Source organism: Bidens hawaiensis, unplaced genomic scaffold (genome assembly GCF_021521415.1).
Source record: "Bidens hawaiensis isolate Kalapana, Puna unplaced genomic scaffold, B.hawaiensis_p1.1 tig00050523_1, whole genome shotgun sequence".
In the NCBI taxonomy this organism is placed as follows: Eukaryota; Viridiplantae; Streptophyta; class Magnoliopsida; order Asterales; family Asteraceae; genus Bidens; species Bidens hawaiensis.
Genome location: NW_027499041.1, coordinates 83,431 through 103,262, shown reverse-complemented (window position 1 = coordinate 103,262; position 19,832 = coordinate 83,431). Strand labels below are relative to the sequence as shown.

Here is a 19,832-nt window from a genome sequence, read left to right as displayed (position 1 = left end):
AACTTATCTAACACTAGAATTAAAAGGGTCCCATATAAGAAATGATAGATATTACTATGTTACATAGTTTTATGAATCAAAGCTGTTAATGACCAAGTTGTCAAACCGAGCCCTGGAAATTATATGTCATTAGGCACAATTCCTTTCAATGTGTTGTTGACGGCATGTTACTTATTATGTACAAAAATTCAGGTGGTCTCAAATAGCATCTCGTCTTCCCGGAAGGACAGATAATGAGATAAAGAACTTTTGGAACTCAACAATCAAGAAAAGACAAAAGGTTAGCAACGTCTCTAAAAGCTCATAAACAATAACACTGACGAGACGTCCCCCGACCCAAGTAGAGACATCATGGGTGCTGCTATGTTCATAACCATGCACGATCACGACCATACGGAGATGTGCTGAGAATCAACACATCTTCATCCTTTTGATTTTGATACATCCGAGTCATCTACCCTCGAAGCCACTACATTTATAAAAAGAGTTCAGCGGGTCGTGCACAGTAACTTATCGACACCAAAGAACCAAAGAATTATAACTTTGTTTTTAGTAGGATCGATTTTGTCAGTCAAAACGAGTGACTACGCAATTTGTTATCCGCTTACATTTCTCAATATTGTAATTGCATCATTTTGTTCGGTATTAACTAAGCTAGTATCTATTGATGGTATGTAAGTTGTAACAACTAAATCAGTAAAATCACAATTAGCGTGACACCACTTGACAAACAACAAATCGAATCAGTCACTGTTCCAAATTCACACGATTCATCAATCCAATCACACCGTTAAATCTCCAAATTATTACACCTAACCTAACAAAAGCCAACCTATAGATCCACTGTATAATAACAATTAATAATAATAATAATAATAATAATAATAATAATGTTAGGTAGTTCCAAAATCACAAAACGACGTCGTTCCAGGCAGTGGTGGTTGGAACATGAGCGTCAGCCATCCGTCAGTGCATCCGGTTGAAGCTCCGCCGTTACCGCCGCCCGACGGCCGTCCGGCGAGAGTGAGGATGAAGGTTATTCAAGGCATGCCGGCAACCATCGGCGGCCTTAGCTTGAGGTTTTTTCAGTTCGCGTACGCCGTCGTTTCGCTTGCGGTTATGGTTTCAACTTCTGATTTTCCCTCAGTTACTGCCTTCTGGTAATTGCTTTGATTTGATTTATTTTTGTGATTTTATTGTTAGGTATTAGTGAAAGTAGTTGTTGATAGATTTAGGTGCTGGATTGTGTAATTAAGTTGGAGATTGGATCTGTATTAGGAAATTTAGAGAGTAGAGATGAGATCGGTTTCATACCAGTATATCGTACTCAAGATACCGATACCAAAAACGAGTGATATATTATATACTGAATAGTGAATACTGATCGGTACCAGTTTCATTGAAATTACCGAAGCAGTAGGGTACCGATACCAACTGAATACATTCTGTTTAGTCTGTATCGGTTCGGTGTGGTAAACAGTACTTATTTGGTAAAAAGTGCTAATTTCTAAATGAGAGAGTATTCAAAATTCGTTAGTAAAGAGACATCATTTGTGTTCTAGAATTATGTCGCTGATTGATTTAGCTTCGGAATTTGAAAATTAAGCTGGATATTGGAGCTGTGTTAGGAAACTTAGTTGATATTGTGATAGCTACTGTGACAAGAGTATTTATTCTGTTTGATTGAATAAGAGTAGATTTGAGATCGGACCGGTACTGTACCGAAAACGAGTGACACCATATACCAAATGCCATACCGTTTTTTTGACTTGGTACTGGTACCATTAAAAATACCGACATCGAAGTGTACCAATACTAAAAACATGAAAACGAGTACCGATACCGATTGCGTTCTGTCGATACCAGTTCGGTAAGGTAAGTCGGTAACGATGTTCGGTACAAGATGCTCATCCTAAATGAGAGAGAAGCATCTGGAATGGAAAACAACAGTATTTTAATCACTGATGTTAATTTCATTATGAAAATATTAGTTAAGAGGATGCTGTGCAGTGAATGGTCGCATGGTGTTACCAGTGCAATAATAAGATCAAGAGCCAATTAATTTAAATTATGGAGATTAAACATAGTTTTGGACTTTTGGTAGGGGTGGACATATTTATGAACTTATGACTGTGATTAAGATGGAGAAAAGTGACATTTAAGATTCCTGTAAATACCTAATTCTGATGCTAGAGGCAAGGGAAGACTAATTATATGAACTATTAGCGTGTAAGTTGCATCGAATAAAATTAATTTTAGTAAATTTTACCCATAATCACAATAGTAAATAATGATTGATAAAAGGCTATGTTTTTCCCTAGCGCAATTATGATTAATCACCATAATCTTGACTAGTGGTTTTTGATAGGATTGTTGCTGGAGTAACATCTTTGCCAATGTTCATAGTTGTCACTTGATTAGAGTTTATATAATGAAATCACCACAGGTGGTTGAGTATAATGAAAAGTCTAATCAAGTGAGTTTTTTGAATGTTAGCATGGATGTTGCTTTGCTTTTGCAATAATCTAATCAAGAACCTAATTAAGGTTATGGTGATTAATGATGATTACGGTAGGGGAAGACATAGCCATTTGAAAATCTTTAATTATTATTGTGATTAAGATAGAGAAATGTGACATTTAATACTCCTGTAGTACGGTGAATCCTTAAATTTAGTTAGATGCTAGAAGCAGAGGAAGACTGGTTATATGGACTATTAGAGAATTAGTGTGTAAGTTTCATCAAATAAAAATGATTGCTTTAGATATAGCACTTTATGAGTATTCTGCACATTACTTTCTATATATATGTATTCTTGAGTTATTGTTGAATTAAAATCTTTTAATTGTTTGCCATGTCAGCTACCTTGTTGCTGCTGTTGCTCTTCAGAGTATGTGGAGCTTATCACTTGCTATTCTCGACATACATGCACTTTTGGTTGGTCGGACGTTGCAGAATTATAGAGTTGTTAGTCTCTTTTCTATCGGTGATGGGGTAAGATTAATCACTGCTGATTATTTTAGTATTGAGATTGATCATTGTATGCCGTTTACCTTCAAATAATATACGCTTCACATAGGCCTTGTTAACTCCTAAATTAATAATAAACAGTATTTTCGCTGTCTCATGTCTAGTTCACGATTTAGCTATAGGAGAAGTCAAAATGTCAGATTAAGCGGTTTTGCTTTATTTTATTTGAATTTAATAAAAGCGATTCAGAGATTTTTTTATATCTAAGTACAGTTAAGATGACTTCAGACTCATTTCACCTTTTTAAACTTGGTATAATATCACATTAACTCAATAAGAAATAATCATAAAATTGGATAGAGGTGTGCATGGGTCGGTGTTGGACTCAAGCCGAACCAAAAACCAAAATTCTGATTTTTGAATTTTGAAAATCACTCGGTTTTGGTTTTCAGTTTGTGCCATTTGAATTTTGGACTAGAAAATTTTGAGCCAGAAAAATTGGGCCAAAATAATAAATCTGGGACTGAATCTTTTTGTTCAATAATTAATTAATTATTATACATGTTGGCTAAAATATTTGGGTTACACTATTTATTAAATTCTTTTTAATGACTTATAATTCAAAATAAAAAATGAAAATACATGAATTTGGTTTTGTTTTCACAAAAACATAAAACCAAACTGTTGGTTTTTGTTTGGGTTGGTTCGGTTATTTGGTTTCATGCGCACCCCTATCAGATATCGCCATTTGGAATTTATGACATATATACCCTTCGCTTAATACTTGCTTTAGGATACGAAGTGTTTGGAGTATAAGGAGAAAGAGAAGGGTATGGCTGTCATATTGTATCCTGTATTAAACGAAATGGGCAAATATTAAATTTAAGTCCTTTAAATAGGAGTATCTGATATTAATTATTTGGTTGCAAAAATATGATATAATATATATGATTCATTAAGTTTAAAACCATTGTCTTTAATTTTCAGGTGACATCAACTCTTACATTTGCAGCAGCATGTGCATCTGCTGGTATTACAGTTCTTATCGGTAATGATCTCGGTTTGTGTTCTCAAAATCATTGCAAGCAGTTTGAGACCGCTACTGCTATGGCTTTCCTTAGCTGGTTTACTGCTTTGCCCTCCTTTCTTCTCAACTTTTGGTCGTTGTCGTCTCGGTAATTGTTAAATAAAACTGTCAATTTAAAACACTGTTTTTGTCATCATCCCGCCATTCGTGTTTCTCTGTGTAGTTTGTGTTGTTTTTATTGGTTTTTATAAAGAAAGAATCACGCTGATGTCGTGGGCTCATTGATGTATATACGCGTGTTTAGTTTTTAAATTTGAATTCTTCCACATAGTAAAGTTTGTGTTTATCTCGACAATTCTACACATTATGTTTGTCGGTAACTAATATAACGAATTTGATCAAAGTAGTCATTTTTCGTAGTATTATATAGCTTCAATGATAAAACAGTTTTTCTTTGTAGATTTTAACTTGATGATAATAACAATTTCATATCCACGTGTATAGCCACGATATCTATAGTTCATATGTAGAGTATAAAAACAAGATGCACAAATTTGTGTAAATGTGGAAATGGATTTAAAGAACGTTTTCGCTAAAGATGAGATCGATGAGATGAACATGTTCACTTTTGATTCAAACAATGCATTAACAAAAGTGGCTGCTGATGTTCACTCTTGCCCGATCGATACATGATTAAAAAGCGTTAATGTGGTTGAATCTTGATTTAAACAATGCACTGATAAGAATCGTCCTGATGATCACTCTTGATCCGAACCGTACATGAGTACAAAGCCATTAATATGGTATTAATACAGCTGCTGATGTCTAATCCTGACCCAGACGACACCCCATGTGGCAAAGCCACTAGTGTGATGGTTACAATCTGATTGTCGATCTTCACAGGCGAATTCTAATTACAGATTCACGTTTATTTCTCTGAATTTACTCTAACGTGACTGTGGAGGTATAGTACACTTGAAAATTAGTAATTTCGACTTGAAATTTTTAGCATGGTAACGCTTGTACCAGACCAGACTTGGAAACAGGGATTTGATGGGACATTGGACTGGAAAAACGAAGTATGAATTTGCAGCGAGAGTGTACGAGGTACACATGTAATGTACTTACTAAAGCTACGCAAAAATACGTTATAGCTGTTTATTTTTGTTGGTTTTGTACACTACCGTGGACACACAACACGGATATAAAACTTAAGATGCACAAATTTGATTACATGTGAAAGTAGAATCAATGTTCAATGCATATTTGTGTGAATGATGTTCATTAGTAAACTGTAAAAGTGATTGTTGATGTTCGCTTTTGATTCAAAAGATGCATGAACAAAGTCCTTAACATGGCCAGCTCTTATCTAAGCGACGCATTAGCAAAGCCATTACCGAATTTTAATCCATACGATACATTTTAACACGAGTTCAAAGCCACCAATATGGTTGTTCATGTCCGAACAATGCAAGTGTAAAAGCCATTAGACAGCTCGCTATGGGTGCCTTTTTAGGGGAACACCGTAGAGGGGCATCCGGGGGGGGGGGGGGGTATTGGGCTGGGCGGCTTTGGAACGACTGGCGTCATCATGCTTTTTACCCCCCCCCCCCCCTCCCTCTCTCATACACACATATATTTTGGGGCGCTCAATGGGCTTTAAACTACAGTGGGACGTTATGGAGAAGGGCTTCGAAGCCCCAATTTTTACATGGCAATGACGTAAAGGGGCTTTAAAGCCCCTCCATAGTGAACAGCCTTAACGTGATGGCTGGAGTTCACAAAATAAGTCTGGCACTAATCTCGTTGACCATCACCCACAAATTCTAGTTACGGAATTCGCATTTGTGACTACGTGAAGATACTCATGACCATACAGGCATAATATATACACTTAAAAATAAGTAATCACAGACTTAAAATCCATTAAAATCAGAAAAACCGGTCATCTACCAGACCAGCGAAACAGAGTATACATTTCCAGTCGGTATGTAAGTACAAGGTACAAGTGTAATGTTTCTTACTAAAAGATATACGAACACTTAGCTATTTATTTTTGTCGGTTTTTGTACCAAATACCGTTACACTAAAAGAACAAAAAACAAAAACAGAGGCACAACACATTATGCTATTCAGGAGATTATCACCATGAAAAAGGGCTTGCTCCCAACAAAAATATTTCATTTTCCACATCTTTCACCCACTGACACACCCTGTTGCATATCCGTATCGCCACACTCTACAAAAATTAACTTACCAAACTTCAGTTATAAGTTGCAAATATAAATTACCCTATAAAATCATGTAGACTTGCACAATAACATACTTACCCTAAAAAATCACACACCCTGAAAAATTATAAAAATTTTATAATATGAGTATTATACCCTTCTCTTTTGCCTTACATTCCATACGCTTCCATAATGAAGGGTGCGAATGTCATAAACTTGAAAATTGGTATATTTGATATTGTGATTTTTTGTTTGGTGATTATGACATTATAAAATTATCCATCAGAAAAAAATTTAACCTTATCTGCAAGGGGATCGAAAGCTGCATAAAGTTCAAAATCTTGTGTAACCCAGCACAGTAAAACTGCATAATAGAATAAAATAACTGTAATTTTAATACCAACATTAATCAAGAAATACCTTCTGTAAATTTACAAACAAAATTGCTAGAATCTGATATATAAGAATACTTTACCATAATTTTCATCTCTTCTGAACTGTGTTTTATGAGGGCCCAACCCTTTATCATGCATTGAAGAATAAAGTCTCTGGTATGCTCTATACAATCTACAAAAAGATAAAAAAAGACAACTGTTAGTCAAAAGCAGAAAATATAATCAGAGTAAGTGGTGACGAGGAATTTAGCAAAAACAAAAACCTTTTCTGTTGTTTGGGTTCTGTGATTGGAGGGGCAAACTCGGAAGATACATATTGATCTAGATAAATGCTGCGATATATGAAGTGCAAAAGTCCAGCTGGACCGCCTACACCCACAACCGTTTCAGGTGGTCGTCTTTGATTTAAATGGAAAGACCCGGATCGAGCAGATGGGTCAACGGGTAATTGGTCAATACGCAAGCCTCCTTGTGACATGGACCTTTGAACTTCATTTAGAACATTTGACTTTGATAGGACCGTTTCAACTCGTATCCTATGAACAGTAGTTCGAATGAATTAGACAGGATAATCATCATGACTTTATTACAAAGAATGATATTTTAATATATACTATTATACTAAGAGAAGAAACACTTGCCTGCATTCTTTAAGATGGAAAAACGCTTGAGAACTTGTCGTGAGCAATATCAAATACGTATCAGCCTGTAAATATATATGATGCTGAACTCACTTAATCTCCCATATAGTATTGTAGAAAAACACAATGTAATAACTAATAACACAAATTAACAAGATTGCGTTATGTAAGCATTTAACTTGTGAGAGGATAATTTTATAGAAAGTTGTAATTGACTCACATCAAGATAATGAACATAAGCATATAGAAATGCCATAGGGTTGTATCTTGGCAAACATATCGGCGAAAAAGATTCAGATGTCCTGCAATACAGTTACATATTTAGCAATGTCAGTACTGTAAATCAGGTTTTGGGTTAGCGCACACCTAGCACGTTTAAAAAACCGGCTCAGGTTTGCGGTAACTTGTTTAACCCGTTCAATTAAATAGGTCGACCCACTAACCCACTTACGACCCATTCAAACAATCCACCAACCCAATAAACACATTTACAGCTTGGTTATTACCCGCCAAACTGTTTAGATAATTGGGTTAACAGGCCATGTTCGGGTTACATGATCTTAAGTGTGTGCAAGTTAGGGTTGATGCATTTACACGAATAAAAAAAACGGGTTGCGACACGATTGACATAAAGAAGATAAAAAGAAATAAACTTGCCTGAATGATTCAGATGACGTGACAAAGTTAGCCAGCAGCAACATATCATCAGGATGAAGTGATGATTTCTGCAAGCCCACCAAACTAACAACCTGCATTTACCTCTAATTAAACTTAACAAGAATATAAATTTACTAATTTTTTGTAGGTGTATAAGCAACGCTGTAAAAACCTTATCTTTGCACATCAATATTGCGAAAACGACTCCTGTATCAGCAACATCTTGCAAAATAGCACCGGCAGCTTGCCTTGTAGGATAAGCTAGAGGAAGACAAGTGTATGCGTGAAGAAAAGTAGCAGGGTTCCTGATACATATAGTTAAATCATAAAAACTTTTATATGAAATTATAATACATGACATCTTTCGATAATAAGTTGATCAAAGCAAAGAAAACAAACCGGCTGAATGAGTGAATGAGTGAAGAGAAAACAGAATCGGTTCCTCCGAGCAAAGGAGTCATGTCGAATTTTGGATTTTTCTCAAAACATCTATCAACAGATCTTGTAAGTATAAGTATCATCTGCATTAATGTCAATCATATAATGATGTACAAGTATGTGATAAACATTTCAGACAAACCGAAGGGTAGTAAAGTAACTTTACCTGACCATAAAGAAGCTCAAGTTGCCCTCGTAGTGATTCATAAGGTTCTTCTGTAGAGCTTATGCAAACCAGATAAATTGGTCCTTTAATTAGAAAAACCACCTGGTGTTTTCCTGCCCTAACCAATTTGACACGATCTCCCCTGAGAGATTAAAAAAAGTAAATATGTAATGATAAGTGCAAATTACATACGTCATTTGTGTGCTTAAAATACACCCGTATGCATCTTAGGCGTATTTATAGGAATGCATGACATCTTTATTATCGTTTCTTTGGTTTAACTCTAGTTTTTGACATTGGTTATTTATTTGTTTTAAATGCTTACTAATATGTCTCTTCAGCTGCCTTTTGAACTATATGCATTATTGATTACCATCGATTACTGTAAGACAATGTTACTGTGAGTCTGTGATTCAACTACTAGGGTAGAATCCAAAGAGTTTAGTAAGATAAATCGTGTGAAGACATGATCTGTATTCAGGGCCGTTTAATTAATATTACAGATCATGTTGACAAAATTCCAAATAAAAAAAAACGAGTTTTATCAAAAGAAAGGTGAACTGTGCAAAGACATGATCTACATGAATTTAAATGTCTTTCTAAAATTCATTTACTTTTCTTTCAAACATCTACTAATTAAGTTGATGATCATAACTAATTTCCAAAACATACATAAATTAACTATTATTTGAATACTATAGCTATAACCAAATTGTTGGGAGTCTTTGACTTCGCATTTGTAACGAAAATTAGATAGTAAAGTTGCATTGCCAATAAATGCTAAGATATTTACCCATCTTCCACAAAGGAAATGATAGCTTGCAAAGTTGCTGAAAATCCTGCTAGCTTGTGCTCATCTCCATATCTAGAAACCAAATTTAAAAGAGAAATAACATATGTCAAGTGTTGTAATAAAAATACCATATATGATTCATGCAAACTGATTTGAAGCAAATCATACTAATTACCATCTCATAAACAAAATCGACTAATGTGAATAGATTTCATTTGAATGAATCCTTTATTTCAAAATGGTAAGAACTGTGTATACCTTGAATATATTGGCTTTCCAGAGTGACTCAAAATAAAGAAATGTTTCTTCCTTTTCCTCCAAGAGATAGAATTATCATCCTGCACTTCATCCATTATCAGTTAAAATACATTAAAGACAATTATGGATGCGCATGAAACCGAAAAAACCGATCCGAAACCCAAAAAACTCAAAAAACCAAGCCGTAACAAAAACCAACGGCCTGATCTTATGTTTTGGTAAAAACCGATTTTACGGTTTGGTTTTGTTTTGCATGTAACAAAAACCGAAAAAACTGAACCGAATTTATATATTTTCATTTTTTACTTAATTTATATGAATCTAATAAATATGTAACTCAATAGTTTAGCCCAAATGTATAAATGTATGATAATTAAATGCTTTAGGTCCAAATTCATTATTTTGGCAAAAAAAATAAATTTCCGGCCCAAAAATTTCAAGCTAAAATGGCAAAACCAAAAAACCAAAATCAATCCAAACTGAAACCAAAAAACCGAACAATTTTCAAAAAATTCAAAGGCGAGTATCTGTTTTAGCCGAAAATCGAACCGTGCACACCCCTACTACAGCTTTATACATGTACTATCAACATATTTATCAAAACAAGGAATAATATTCAAATCAAACAAAAATCTGCATGCAATAACAACTGAACAATACCTCATCATCATGCCAATTACCCCGAACCCACTGCGCTTGTGAATTCTCGACCGAATTAACTCCATCATCCCCAACCAAATCACCGTTATCTTTAATCTCCCTAATACCATCAGTAGTTTGAGAAGCAACACTAGTAACACTACCACCACCACCACTACTACTTCCTCTCTCACCAGCATATCCACTGCTGCTAGGGCTTGACATTGCTCCATCCTCCACTTCCACTTCCACCTCCAGATTATTCGTATAACTACTCTCACCGATGGAATTATTGTTATTATTATTAATGTTCCTGAATGTATCGGTAACGCTCTCCGTCAACGGCTCGTTAGTGATGTCTGAGACGGTGACGTCATAGTGATTGGAAGATGAGGGAGTAAATTCGTTGAATGAGATTGAAGAGAGTTGATTTTCGATTGCGTCTAGTGACGTGTCGATTGAATTGTTGTTGTTGATGGAATTAGGTTCTTGTTCTTCGTCGGAGGATGATGAATCGGACGTCATTGGTGAGAAATTGGAGAATTAGGGTTTTGAATTTAATTAATTTGGGGGAAATGAAAATGAAAATGAAAATGAAATGAATGAGAAAGAAGGTAGTTAGGTGAGGTGTTCTTCCCAAAGTAGGATCCGACTAATATGGATCATCGGGTCTGTATGGTAACTCTTCTTGGTAAACGGATCCACTAGGGTTACTACTGTATTTATTCATGCCCCATGTATACCTACCTACAATTTTCTTTTTCTTTTTACCCCAACTTTCTTTCTTGCGTGTCAGATTATCACACTCTTTAAATTTAAAGAATCGAGTTATCCCACTCTTAGGGGTGCTCAAAAAAATCTGTATCCTAAATATCCGAAAATCCGAATCTGAATTATCGAAAAATTCGAATATCCGAATTTTCGAATAATTCAGACCCGGATAGTGATTTTGAAAATTTTCAGATATTTCGGATATCCGAAATATTTTTTAATTATTAAATAATAAAATATTATTTATACATTTCGGATAATTTTTGGATATTTTGGATAATTTTCAGATGCTTTGGTTAATTTTTTGGATAATTTTCAGATGCTTTGGATAATTTTTTTGGATATTTCGGATATCCAAAATATTTTTTATAGTAGTTCTTAATTTTTTTATCATTATTAATTTTTTTTAGACTTTCGAATATACGACTCTGAACACCCCATCCTAGGCAAACTATGTTGTTTTAACTAGCCGACGTTGGCTTCAGAGTTTGGTTTGAGCGTTCCCCGGGAAACCATTTTGTCAGTCGTTGTGACACCACAAGAGTAGTACTCTCTGGCGTAACACAAGGTGGGATGAAAATCCAGGTAGGTTTGAGATTAGAATTGAATCTTGCAAAGGCTAACTCAAATCCTTCATTATCATAATCCATTAAAAGTGACACGAGTAAGGATCAAACTTAGATCTCCACTCTTTACTGGGAAACCCAAGGATGCTACCACTAGACCACAACTGAAAATACCTACCTACCTTCTATATGAGAAGTTAAGCATGAAACACATTCTAATTTTGTTTAAACTATTGTCTCTTATAAAATCGCACTCTTACCTTGGTTTCAAAACTAACCGAATGTACTAGGGGCTTAACCCATGGAAATCGATCATTCATCTTTCTTCTTACACTCGCGCACAATCAGTAACCAATTAAGTTTCATGGAAGTGAATTCCTTAAATGATGTACTTTGTTTATTTGTTAGGGGTACTTTTGGAGACGAAATTGTGGAACCCGGAGATGCTCCTGGTACTCCAAGGAAACAACGTAATGTATTCATCTTAGCATCCATAATAGTGGGTTTTATGACGTTAATGAAAAGGCATAATGTGGAGTAGATGGCAATATGTGGAGGAGAGAGAGCGGATATGACGGGCTTTAAGAAAACGTTAGTAAGGGAGGAGAATGAGGTATGTTTTTTTTATTAATTACCACTTGAATTCTATTATTTTGAATGAACTTTTTTACAATTTCATATTGCGCTTGTTTCTTTGATGTTAGTTTAAAATTTCGGATCAACATGGAATGGCCATGCAAGCGGAGTCAAAGCCTCTTAATTATCCAAGAGTCCTGGGTTCAAGTCCTAGGAAGAGTAAGAGATTTGTAGTTAAAAAAAGTTTGAAATTTCAGATCAACTTAAAATGACTACGCGCGCATGCAGTGAATATGGTTACAAATTTACATCTCTTTAGTTGGAAAAAACATTGTATTAAGGCATCTCTTATTGTTCTTTCTTTTTTTTTTATCAACTTTATAATTATTCAGGTTAAGGTAACTAAAAATATTTTTGTATAAATAACATGTCCATTTTGGGTTATAATGGTAAATTAAGGTACATACTTATGGTATCTGATACTTCATACTTGTACTAATATAATGTGAATATGTGATGGATGGTTGGTTACTCACTCGTTCGTTATTATGCAGTGTTGAATTTTTTTATTTCTGTTTTCTGTTTTTAATGTTGAAGATTATAAAAAAAGAATTTAGATATACATGCCATCATTTCATGCATTAATTCCCGTAAATTTTGCTTATGTACATGAAACTGGTTGGTTACCATTTTTTCACTGTTGTGATGCCTAATATCATAATATGCTTCGCATGTTATAATCGAGTCAATACTGGAACTTGAAACAAAATTATCGAGTAACTTAAAGCGAATGTATCACTGCTTAACATGCAGGTGGCATCATTGGAACTTGCACGTCTTTCTTATAGTGGCGGCCCAAATATTTTGGAGGCCTAAAGCAAACGAAAAATTTAGGGCCTTACCAAGAGTTTGGGAGATGAAATTATAGAATTTAAAATTCTTATTTCTAAAGTTTACCGAGCGATTGTACATTGAAATTACATAATTTCCATTTTTTGTTTTAAAAAGGGAGTTTGATTTATGAACAATACAAATTTAAGGAATATTTATATATATACTCACACATGTATATACACACATTTATATATAATCCTATTTTTAAGTTTACCGAGCGATTGTCGTGTTTTATATATAAAATTTTGCCCTATTATTTTAGAAAATGGATGGACGTGATTTATGTATGATATAAATTCAAGTTATATGCATCTATAAAAAAGAGTTAGAAAGAAAATGAAAAACTAATATTGAGAAAACACATAAAATGGTTCTTACAAGAGTCGAACATGGCCATAATAATGCTTTTAGAAAGTGGAAAACCAGAGCTTCAACCACTCGGGAAATGCATACTACTGCTATACATTTCGATTATATGTTTTTAATATTGAAACTGCGTACACATAAGTACTTAAAAATTTTAAAAGGATACCTTATTTATTATTATTATTATTATTATTATTTTTATGGGGGGGGGGGGGGGTTCTCAAGCCCTAGCTTTACCTAGTATCACTGTTGGGGCGGCCCTGCTTCCTTACATGTATATAGACATTGTTTTTCAAGCCCCGATCGTTCATATAAGAATAGAACAAAACATAGATATTGAATAACTCTCACGTGTATTAATAAGAAAATGTTTCAAAACTTATTACAACTCTCTGTTGATGAATTCATGACTCAAATCATCTATGTATACTAACCAAACTTGCTCGCCAATTAAGCTAACATATTTGAACACAAATCAAATAGCTAACTGATAGAAGATAAAACTACTTGTTTAATCCTAATCCCGTAATCCAATCAATCTAGTTGACTAAGTTACATTAAACCGGTCCACTAATTAACCAACCCATTGTTGAATTAACCGGCGAACTTGCTTCAACTTAAGTGAGTCGGATATTAGCCGATCGGGCCAACAATTTTCATAATTTGCTTATACATATATCAAGTAGGTATGTTATGTTATTTTACCATGTTTGATTTTAATTTTCTCTAGCACTTAAAACGAATTCTGTATGTAACCAATGGATACAGGTTCTTAGAAAACCAAAGCACAAAAACTAATTCGATCTTCCTTGCATATTATTCGGTTTATAGTTGATGATTTGCATGCATCCCACTTAAATTTCCTTCAACAATAACATAATAATAATGTTCAAACTATATTAAGATGCCTTTATAAAGAGTGTGATATCATTGCAGTTTATTGGACAATAGTCAGCATTACTAATTTATAATTGCAGTTTAATGACTAGGTTTTATTAGATATAAAATTTTGAGAGATAACTACCAAAAAGAGCAAAAGTAAATCAAAGTCCCACATCGGCCAAATGGAGAATACAAAATGAAAGGGACGCATATTTAAAACACGGCCTTTGAAGAGATAAGGCATGCCTTTCTCGGCCTTTTGGCTAAAGTCAAGTGTAGTATCTGTTCTTATTAGTTTAATATCTAATACGTGGGCCATCGGCTCACTTAATATTAATCTTATTTTTATGGGGAAAGGCTCATCACACTGGCTTGCTATTGAGGTCTTTGAGCGTCACCTTGGTGTTTCACAACTACCTTGGTTTGGCGCACCCATCCAAGTCTGTTTAGTGTTTATGGCTTAAAGAATGCATGTAATTTTGTGTCTTCTGTCTGGATGTTTGTTAACATTTTATACAAACTGCAATATATCTTTTTTTATAACATGAAGTGGGAGATTTTACAAATTGACATTATGTACTGCAATGAAATTATGTACTTATACAAATGAACCGCTTACAAAGTACACTAACACGCGTTAAGTAGGGGTGTGCATGGACACGAGGACTCCTCTTTATGATGGCTCCAGCTGCAGCTACTTGTTCATCGATAATCCACGACAACATATTAACCATAAGGGTCATCCTAAGATCAAATTTTAATGCTGTCCCCAGCATCATGGCATCCTCCCACCAAATCTCCCTAAGATTCAACACAATAGTCGGGTTTAAGGTGTTTTTAGTGGAGGTGGATGATTTGGAGTATAGATGGCATGATGTGGAGGAGAGAGGGCATGATGGACGTTTTTGTTTAAAAGCGTTCTAAGAACGGGGCTGAGTAAGGATGAGGAAGGAGGTGTCGTTTTTGGGCCTCCTGTACTAAATGGCCTTATTTACGAATTCATACTGCGCTTCTTTCTTTGATATTAGCTTGAAATTTCAGATCAACATCCAACGACTATGCATGTGACGATCATGATTAAACACTTACATATCTCTTTATCCTTTAGGCTTTAGTTGGAAAAAGAAATTGAATAAGGTAGCTCATGTTGTATTTTTTTATTTTATTTTGATTAAGGTAACTTCAAATATTTTGTATAACTTAACATGTCCATATGGGGTTAATATTTGGAGTACTCGTTGATGGTGAGAAGAAGATAAACATATTCAAATATTGATACAAATGAATCTAGTTTTTTATAGAGTGAACTCGTCGTCTTCAGTATTGAAATCAGGTACCTCTAGAAATGGATGTGGACTGTCGATTATTTGATGAACACGTTGTGATCTTCACAGTTTAGTAGATATTAATTCGCATTGTTCTTGGTATTAAATGAGGTGAGAACCAAAAAGCTAAAGTAAATCACAATCCCACATCAGCTGAGTGTATAATACAAAGATGAAAAAATGCCCATTTAAACAGCAGCCCATCCTTTCCCAGCCCTTTGGCTAAGATCAAGTGTAATATCTGTTATTATCAGTTTAGTATCTCATATGTGGGCCATTGGCTCACTTGATTTTAATTTTATTATTTATGGGGAAAGACCCATTTACAATAGCTTGCTATTTGGGTCTTTGAGCGTCGCCTTGGTGTTGTACTGCATCCTTGTCTTGGCGCGCCCCTCCAATTTACAGTTTTATGTTACTGTATTTTATAGCTTACATAGTTAAATAGTTTAATTATTTATATGGCTGTGAAGCATATGTATGCAACTCTTCAAGCTGCACTTTTCATAATGTACTGCTTGAGAATACATTATACATATGCATTTAAATATGGACTGTTATCTTGTTTAATGTTTCTTAGTTTGTTTGGTTTTAGAGATTGTTTATTACATCATATCAACTTTTTTACTACTTTTTTCATATTTTATGTTTAGGGAATATTCATATCATTAAGGACCTAAATATTCAGGCAAAAGCATATAATACAACAGGTTATTTTGATTTGAGCATGTGTGTCATATACCTTAAACTTACAATTAATCTAGCTTCTTGTATATGTCACTGTGTCAGGCTAGTTCCTGCGCATACACTTCTTAGTTATGGTATCTGTTATTGTCCGAGTAACTTTATAATTAGTTAGGTTAAGGTACTGTGAAATGTTTTATATAATTAAGTAATTAACATGTACATTTTGGGTTATAGGGTAATGAATGTATGCAAAAGGCCAAAATTAACACGAGGTTGATTTGATCAAGAGATTTTCGTTATAGCATGCCCTTGATGCTCCAACTGCCTCAAGAATTGGTTTGAGAAAATTCAAGACAACCTCGTGTTGGACTTTTGGCCAAATTCACGCATTCATGTTAAGAGTCTCGGAGAATTTGGGGCGTTGGGCGAGTATAACCCTTCAAATATAAACTCAACAACTCATATATAAAAAACGGGCCCCAAAAAATATTAACCCAGTGTATATATATTCGGTTTTTCTAAATGTGTTTGCACATTAAGATACTTTTTGGTTTAGTTGGGTTAAATGAGAAACGTGTCTGTTTGTTTATATAGGCCTACGGTAAGTTAATGAGTTTGAAAACATATTGGGTTCTAACTTTTATATTTAATTACATGTTTTGTTTGAAAAAAAGTCACATATATAAAAAAAAATTATTGAACCCCATGGGACAGTGTGGTTACATGAATAATAGTTTTGCAATTTCTTTTATAGTTGCATAAACAAAGACATACTTTATTATCCTTATAAAAAGGTGAACGTAGACAAGTTGATATGATAATATATGTAAACTATATGATAGATTATATTATAGACCATTTACAAATTTTAGTTACATGTTTGATAATAACAAGTTGACAACTCAAGTGGTTGAAGCTTAACCTTTTACTTTAGTTGTTTCTTTTAAAAAATTTAAATTATGGTGCTACGTATTGGCCCAAGAGATAAGTTGGCCTTTCACGCTAGATAAAATGTGTATGGCCTGGCTAAAAAAAAAAGTTAAATTCTAGCCCGACCTGTTAACCGGGTTATAACTTGTATTATGTATAAACCGGCCAGCCCAGAGAGGTACGATCCAATACCTAACCAACCGGTAGTGCCTCCCGGACTTGCTGGGTTTTCCGAAACATCAGCTAAGTTGAGTTTATTTATTTATTTTATAATTTTTTATGAACATTTCTAATAAACACCTAATGTTTACAACTAGGTGATATAAAATATTATGCATCTACTTTCGACTCTTTGACGTATTTCCATTATATTTTCCGGTGTCTTTAACCCATTTTCGTTAACACTGCATTCTTGAGTTTTTTATTTAAAGGATTGGAAACAAAAAGATAAGAAAATTTTTCTTTTTTCATTCTTGAGTTTTTTCATTAAAAGAAAAGAAAGAGGATTAAAGGAAAAGTTAAGCATTTTTTCCTTCAAAACTTTCTGCCAAATATGGCCGGATTGTGAAGGAAAGTTTATATCACATTATAATATTATCAATTTACGCTATCTTAATTCTCTTTTTCATGTTGCTATGAGGACATAATTGTAAAGTTACAATTTTTTTTCCTATGTTTTCCTTCCAATGTAACTCAAAAATGTAAAACACTTTCTATCATATTATTTTATTTTAACTTAAGAATGCCTTTTAAGTATATAATTTCTTTTTATTTCCTTCTCTATCCAATTTTATCATTTCTTTTTCTTTTATTTTAAACCCGAGAATGCAGTGTAAGGGTAAATGTCAAGCCAAATCAACCGATTCCCTAAATACATTTCTTAAAATAATATACTAATATAGGTTGAAGCACCATTTACAACTGGAGCATAAAAATTGGATTCTATTTGCCATGTGCTATGTTTTTAAACACCATAGGTGAAATAAAATATAAAATAAAAAAAAGTATCATAACAAATCAATAATGATCAGTGTACTTTTAATATATAAATGATCGTTTTCATAACTTTAAGTTACTCTTTAAAATCGGATTGATATCCAACAAATGGAATTGTTATTAGCTAAATCCAGCGAGGAGATTTAATAAGCCACTTCTATAATTAACAATTAACAATGGTGTCGTTTGTTTGTTTTCATACCATCATCAAATAATTTAGCTATTAAATAGTTGTTTAAAAAATTAGTTTTCTTGATTTGAATTGGTACTATGTTTCGATTTGTCTATTTGTATTTCAATTATTTCACAAAGGAATTTGTCAAAAGGCTGTGTAAATTGGACATAAATGATTGTTGGAATCAAAAACCGTCCAGTAGCTAGTCGGTATAGAATAACAGTTATAGACCGGGCTCAGGTAATCAGTGGTGTGCTTCATTTTTGTTATTGAACCGATGTCTGATAACAATGGTTTATTGATGGACTTGTTAAACAGTTGGCTTTAAAACCGTTTTTACTATATAGATTGTGTTTAAATTGAGACAAGTTGATCGGTTTTAGATCCAAAAGATCCAGTATCGATGGCTAGACGCTTTAATGGTTTAGTTTCAAAACTCGGAGGCAGTCGCCTAATCTTACATGCTATTTAAATTTAATTGTTAATGCACCATTTTCATTCTTAGGGTTGTTTGTCAACCTTGTGATAAACCATTAAGATAGGTAGATCCCTGACCGATTGAGAAGTTTTTGAATTGGCTAATATGCTTCTAAAACTTACCCATTTAAAGACTCTATTAGTCATTAAAATGTGTCTATTAACTAAACCAAACACATTACCTTCGCCTGATTAACAAGTAACCGCAATAAAATCATTAAAATGCTAGCAAACATCTCCTTAGTATAAACCAAATGATCGTTTTTAACTTTTATTACTTATATACTTTTTTTATTTTTGAAATATGCAACTCTGTGTCTGATCTTAGCTGACATTTTAACTTTAATTATTAGCGTACCCCTTTTAACCACATGTAACTTTATTATTTATAGAACTTCTATTCATTTTAAAAAGATGCAACCGTGTACTTTTTTGAAGAACAAAAGCCCGACAACCTAAATCAAATTGTTCTAGACAACTCGAACCGTTATTAATCTGGTCTCAACCCAAATCAAATTGTTCTAGACGAGGGTAAGGAAACTATTCTGGTGGACCAAATGGCCTTTGGTAGTTATATAGATGTATTGCTAAGTCATCTTTGTTAATTTTGAAGTTTTTAACACAAAAAAGTTGATTTTGCAAAAGAAAACAAGTTAAAATAGGTTGGATCTACAGTTTTATAGTTAGCTGTTTGGCTCAAATTTCTTTTATCAAAACTGATGTAACCAAAACGTAAAAATCCATCCAATAAACCTGATCACAAAACCAAATTAGACTTGGTCAACAGTCAACTATTAGTTTGGCCATGAATTAGTCAATGATAATTCGGTTGCCCGTAAACATATAATTTCAATGTCAATTTGTTTACACTAATACCCAATCTTGTTCACCAAATTTTGGCTTTGAAATTTTCCTCCCAATGTTTTTACCGACAAATTTCACAACAAAAAATGAAAGGTTTAATTAAAAATC

General features: G+C 33.8%; 2 protein-coding genes and 2 non-coding genes across 4 annotated transcripts; 3 read left to right on the top strand and 1 right to left on the bottom strand.

Annotated features, from left to right (window-relative positions):
* Positions 1–756: 756 nt before the first annotated feature.
* On the top strand, positions 757–4,348 carry LOC143598572 (CASP-like protein 5A2). Its single transcript, XM_077076761.1, has 3 exons — positions 757–1,160; positions 2,862–2,994; positions 3,958–4,348. Exons 1-3 carry the CDS (start codon positions 949–951, stop codon positions 4,147–4,149), a joined length of 537 nt encoding a protein of 178 aa, XP_076932876.1. The 5' UTR covers positions 757–948; the 3' UTR covers positions 4,150–4,348.
* A 1,550-nt stretch (positions 4,349–5,898) lies between these two features.
* On the bottom strand, positions 5,899–10,927 carry LOC143598571 (vacuolar fusion protein MON1 homolog). The gene is made up of 13 exons (XM_077076760.1): positions 10,237–10,927; positions 9,577–9,656; positions 9,319–9,390; positions 8,526–8,667; positions 8,321–8,442; positions 8,094–8,226; positions 7,922–8,013; positions 7,485–7,566; positions 7,265–7,329; positions 6,887–7,159; positions 6,704–6,795; positions 6,528–6,592; positions 5,899–6,236 (listed from the first exon to the last, which is right to left on the bottom strand). Exons 1-13 carry the CDS (start codon positions 10,738–10,740, stop codon positions 6,141–6,143), a joined length of 1,818 nt encoding a protein of 605 aa, XP_076932875.1. The 5' UTR covers positions 10,741–10,927; the 3' UTR covers positions 5,899–6,140.
* A 3,585-nt stretch (positions 10,928–14,512) lies between these two features.
* On the top strand, positions 14,513–14,707 carry LOC143598574 (U2 spliceosomal RNA). The gene has a single exon (XR_013147134.1). It is a non-coding gene; the product is annotated as a U2 spliceosomal RNA (small nuclear RNA).
* A 1,090-nt stretch (positions 14,708–15,797) lies between these two features.
* LOC143598575 (U2 spliceosomal RNA) lies at positions 15,798–15,993 on the top strand. Its single transcript, XR_013147135.1, has one exon. It is a non-coding gene; the product is annotated as a U2 spliceosomal RNA (small nuclear RNA).
* The last annotated feature ends 3,839 nt before the right edge of the window (positions 15,994–19,832 follow it).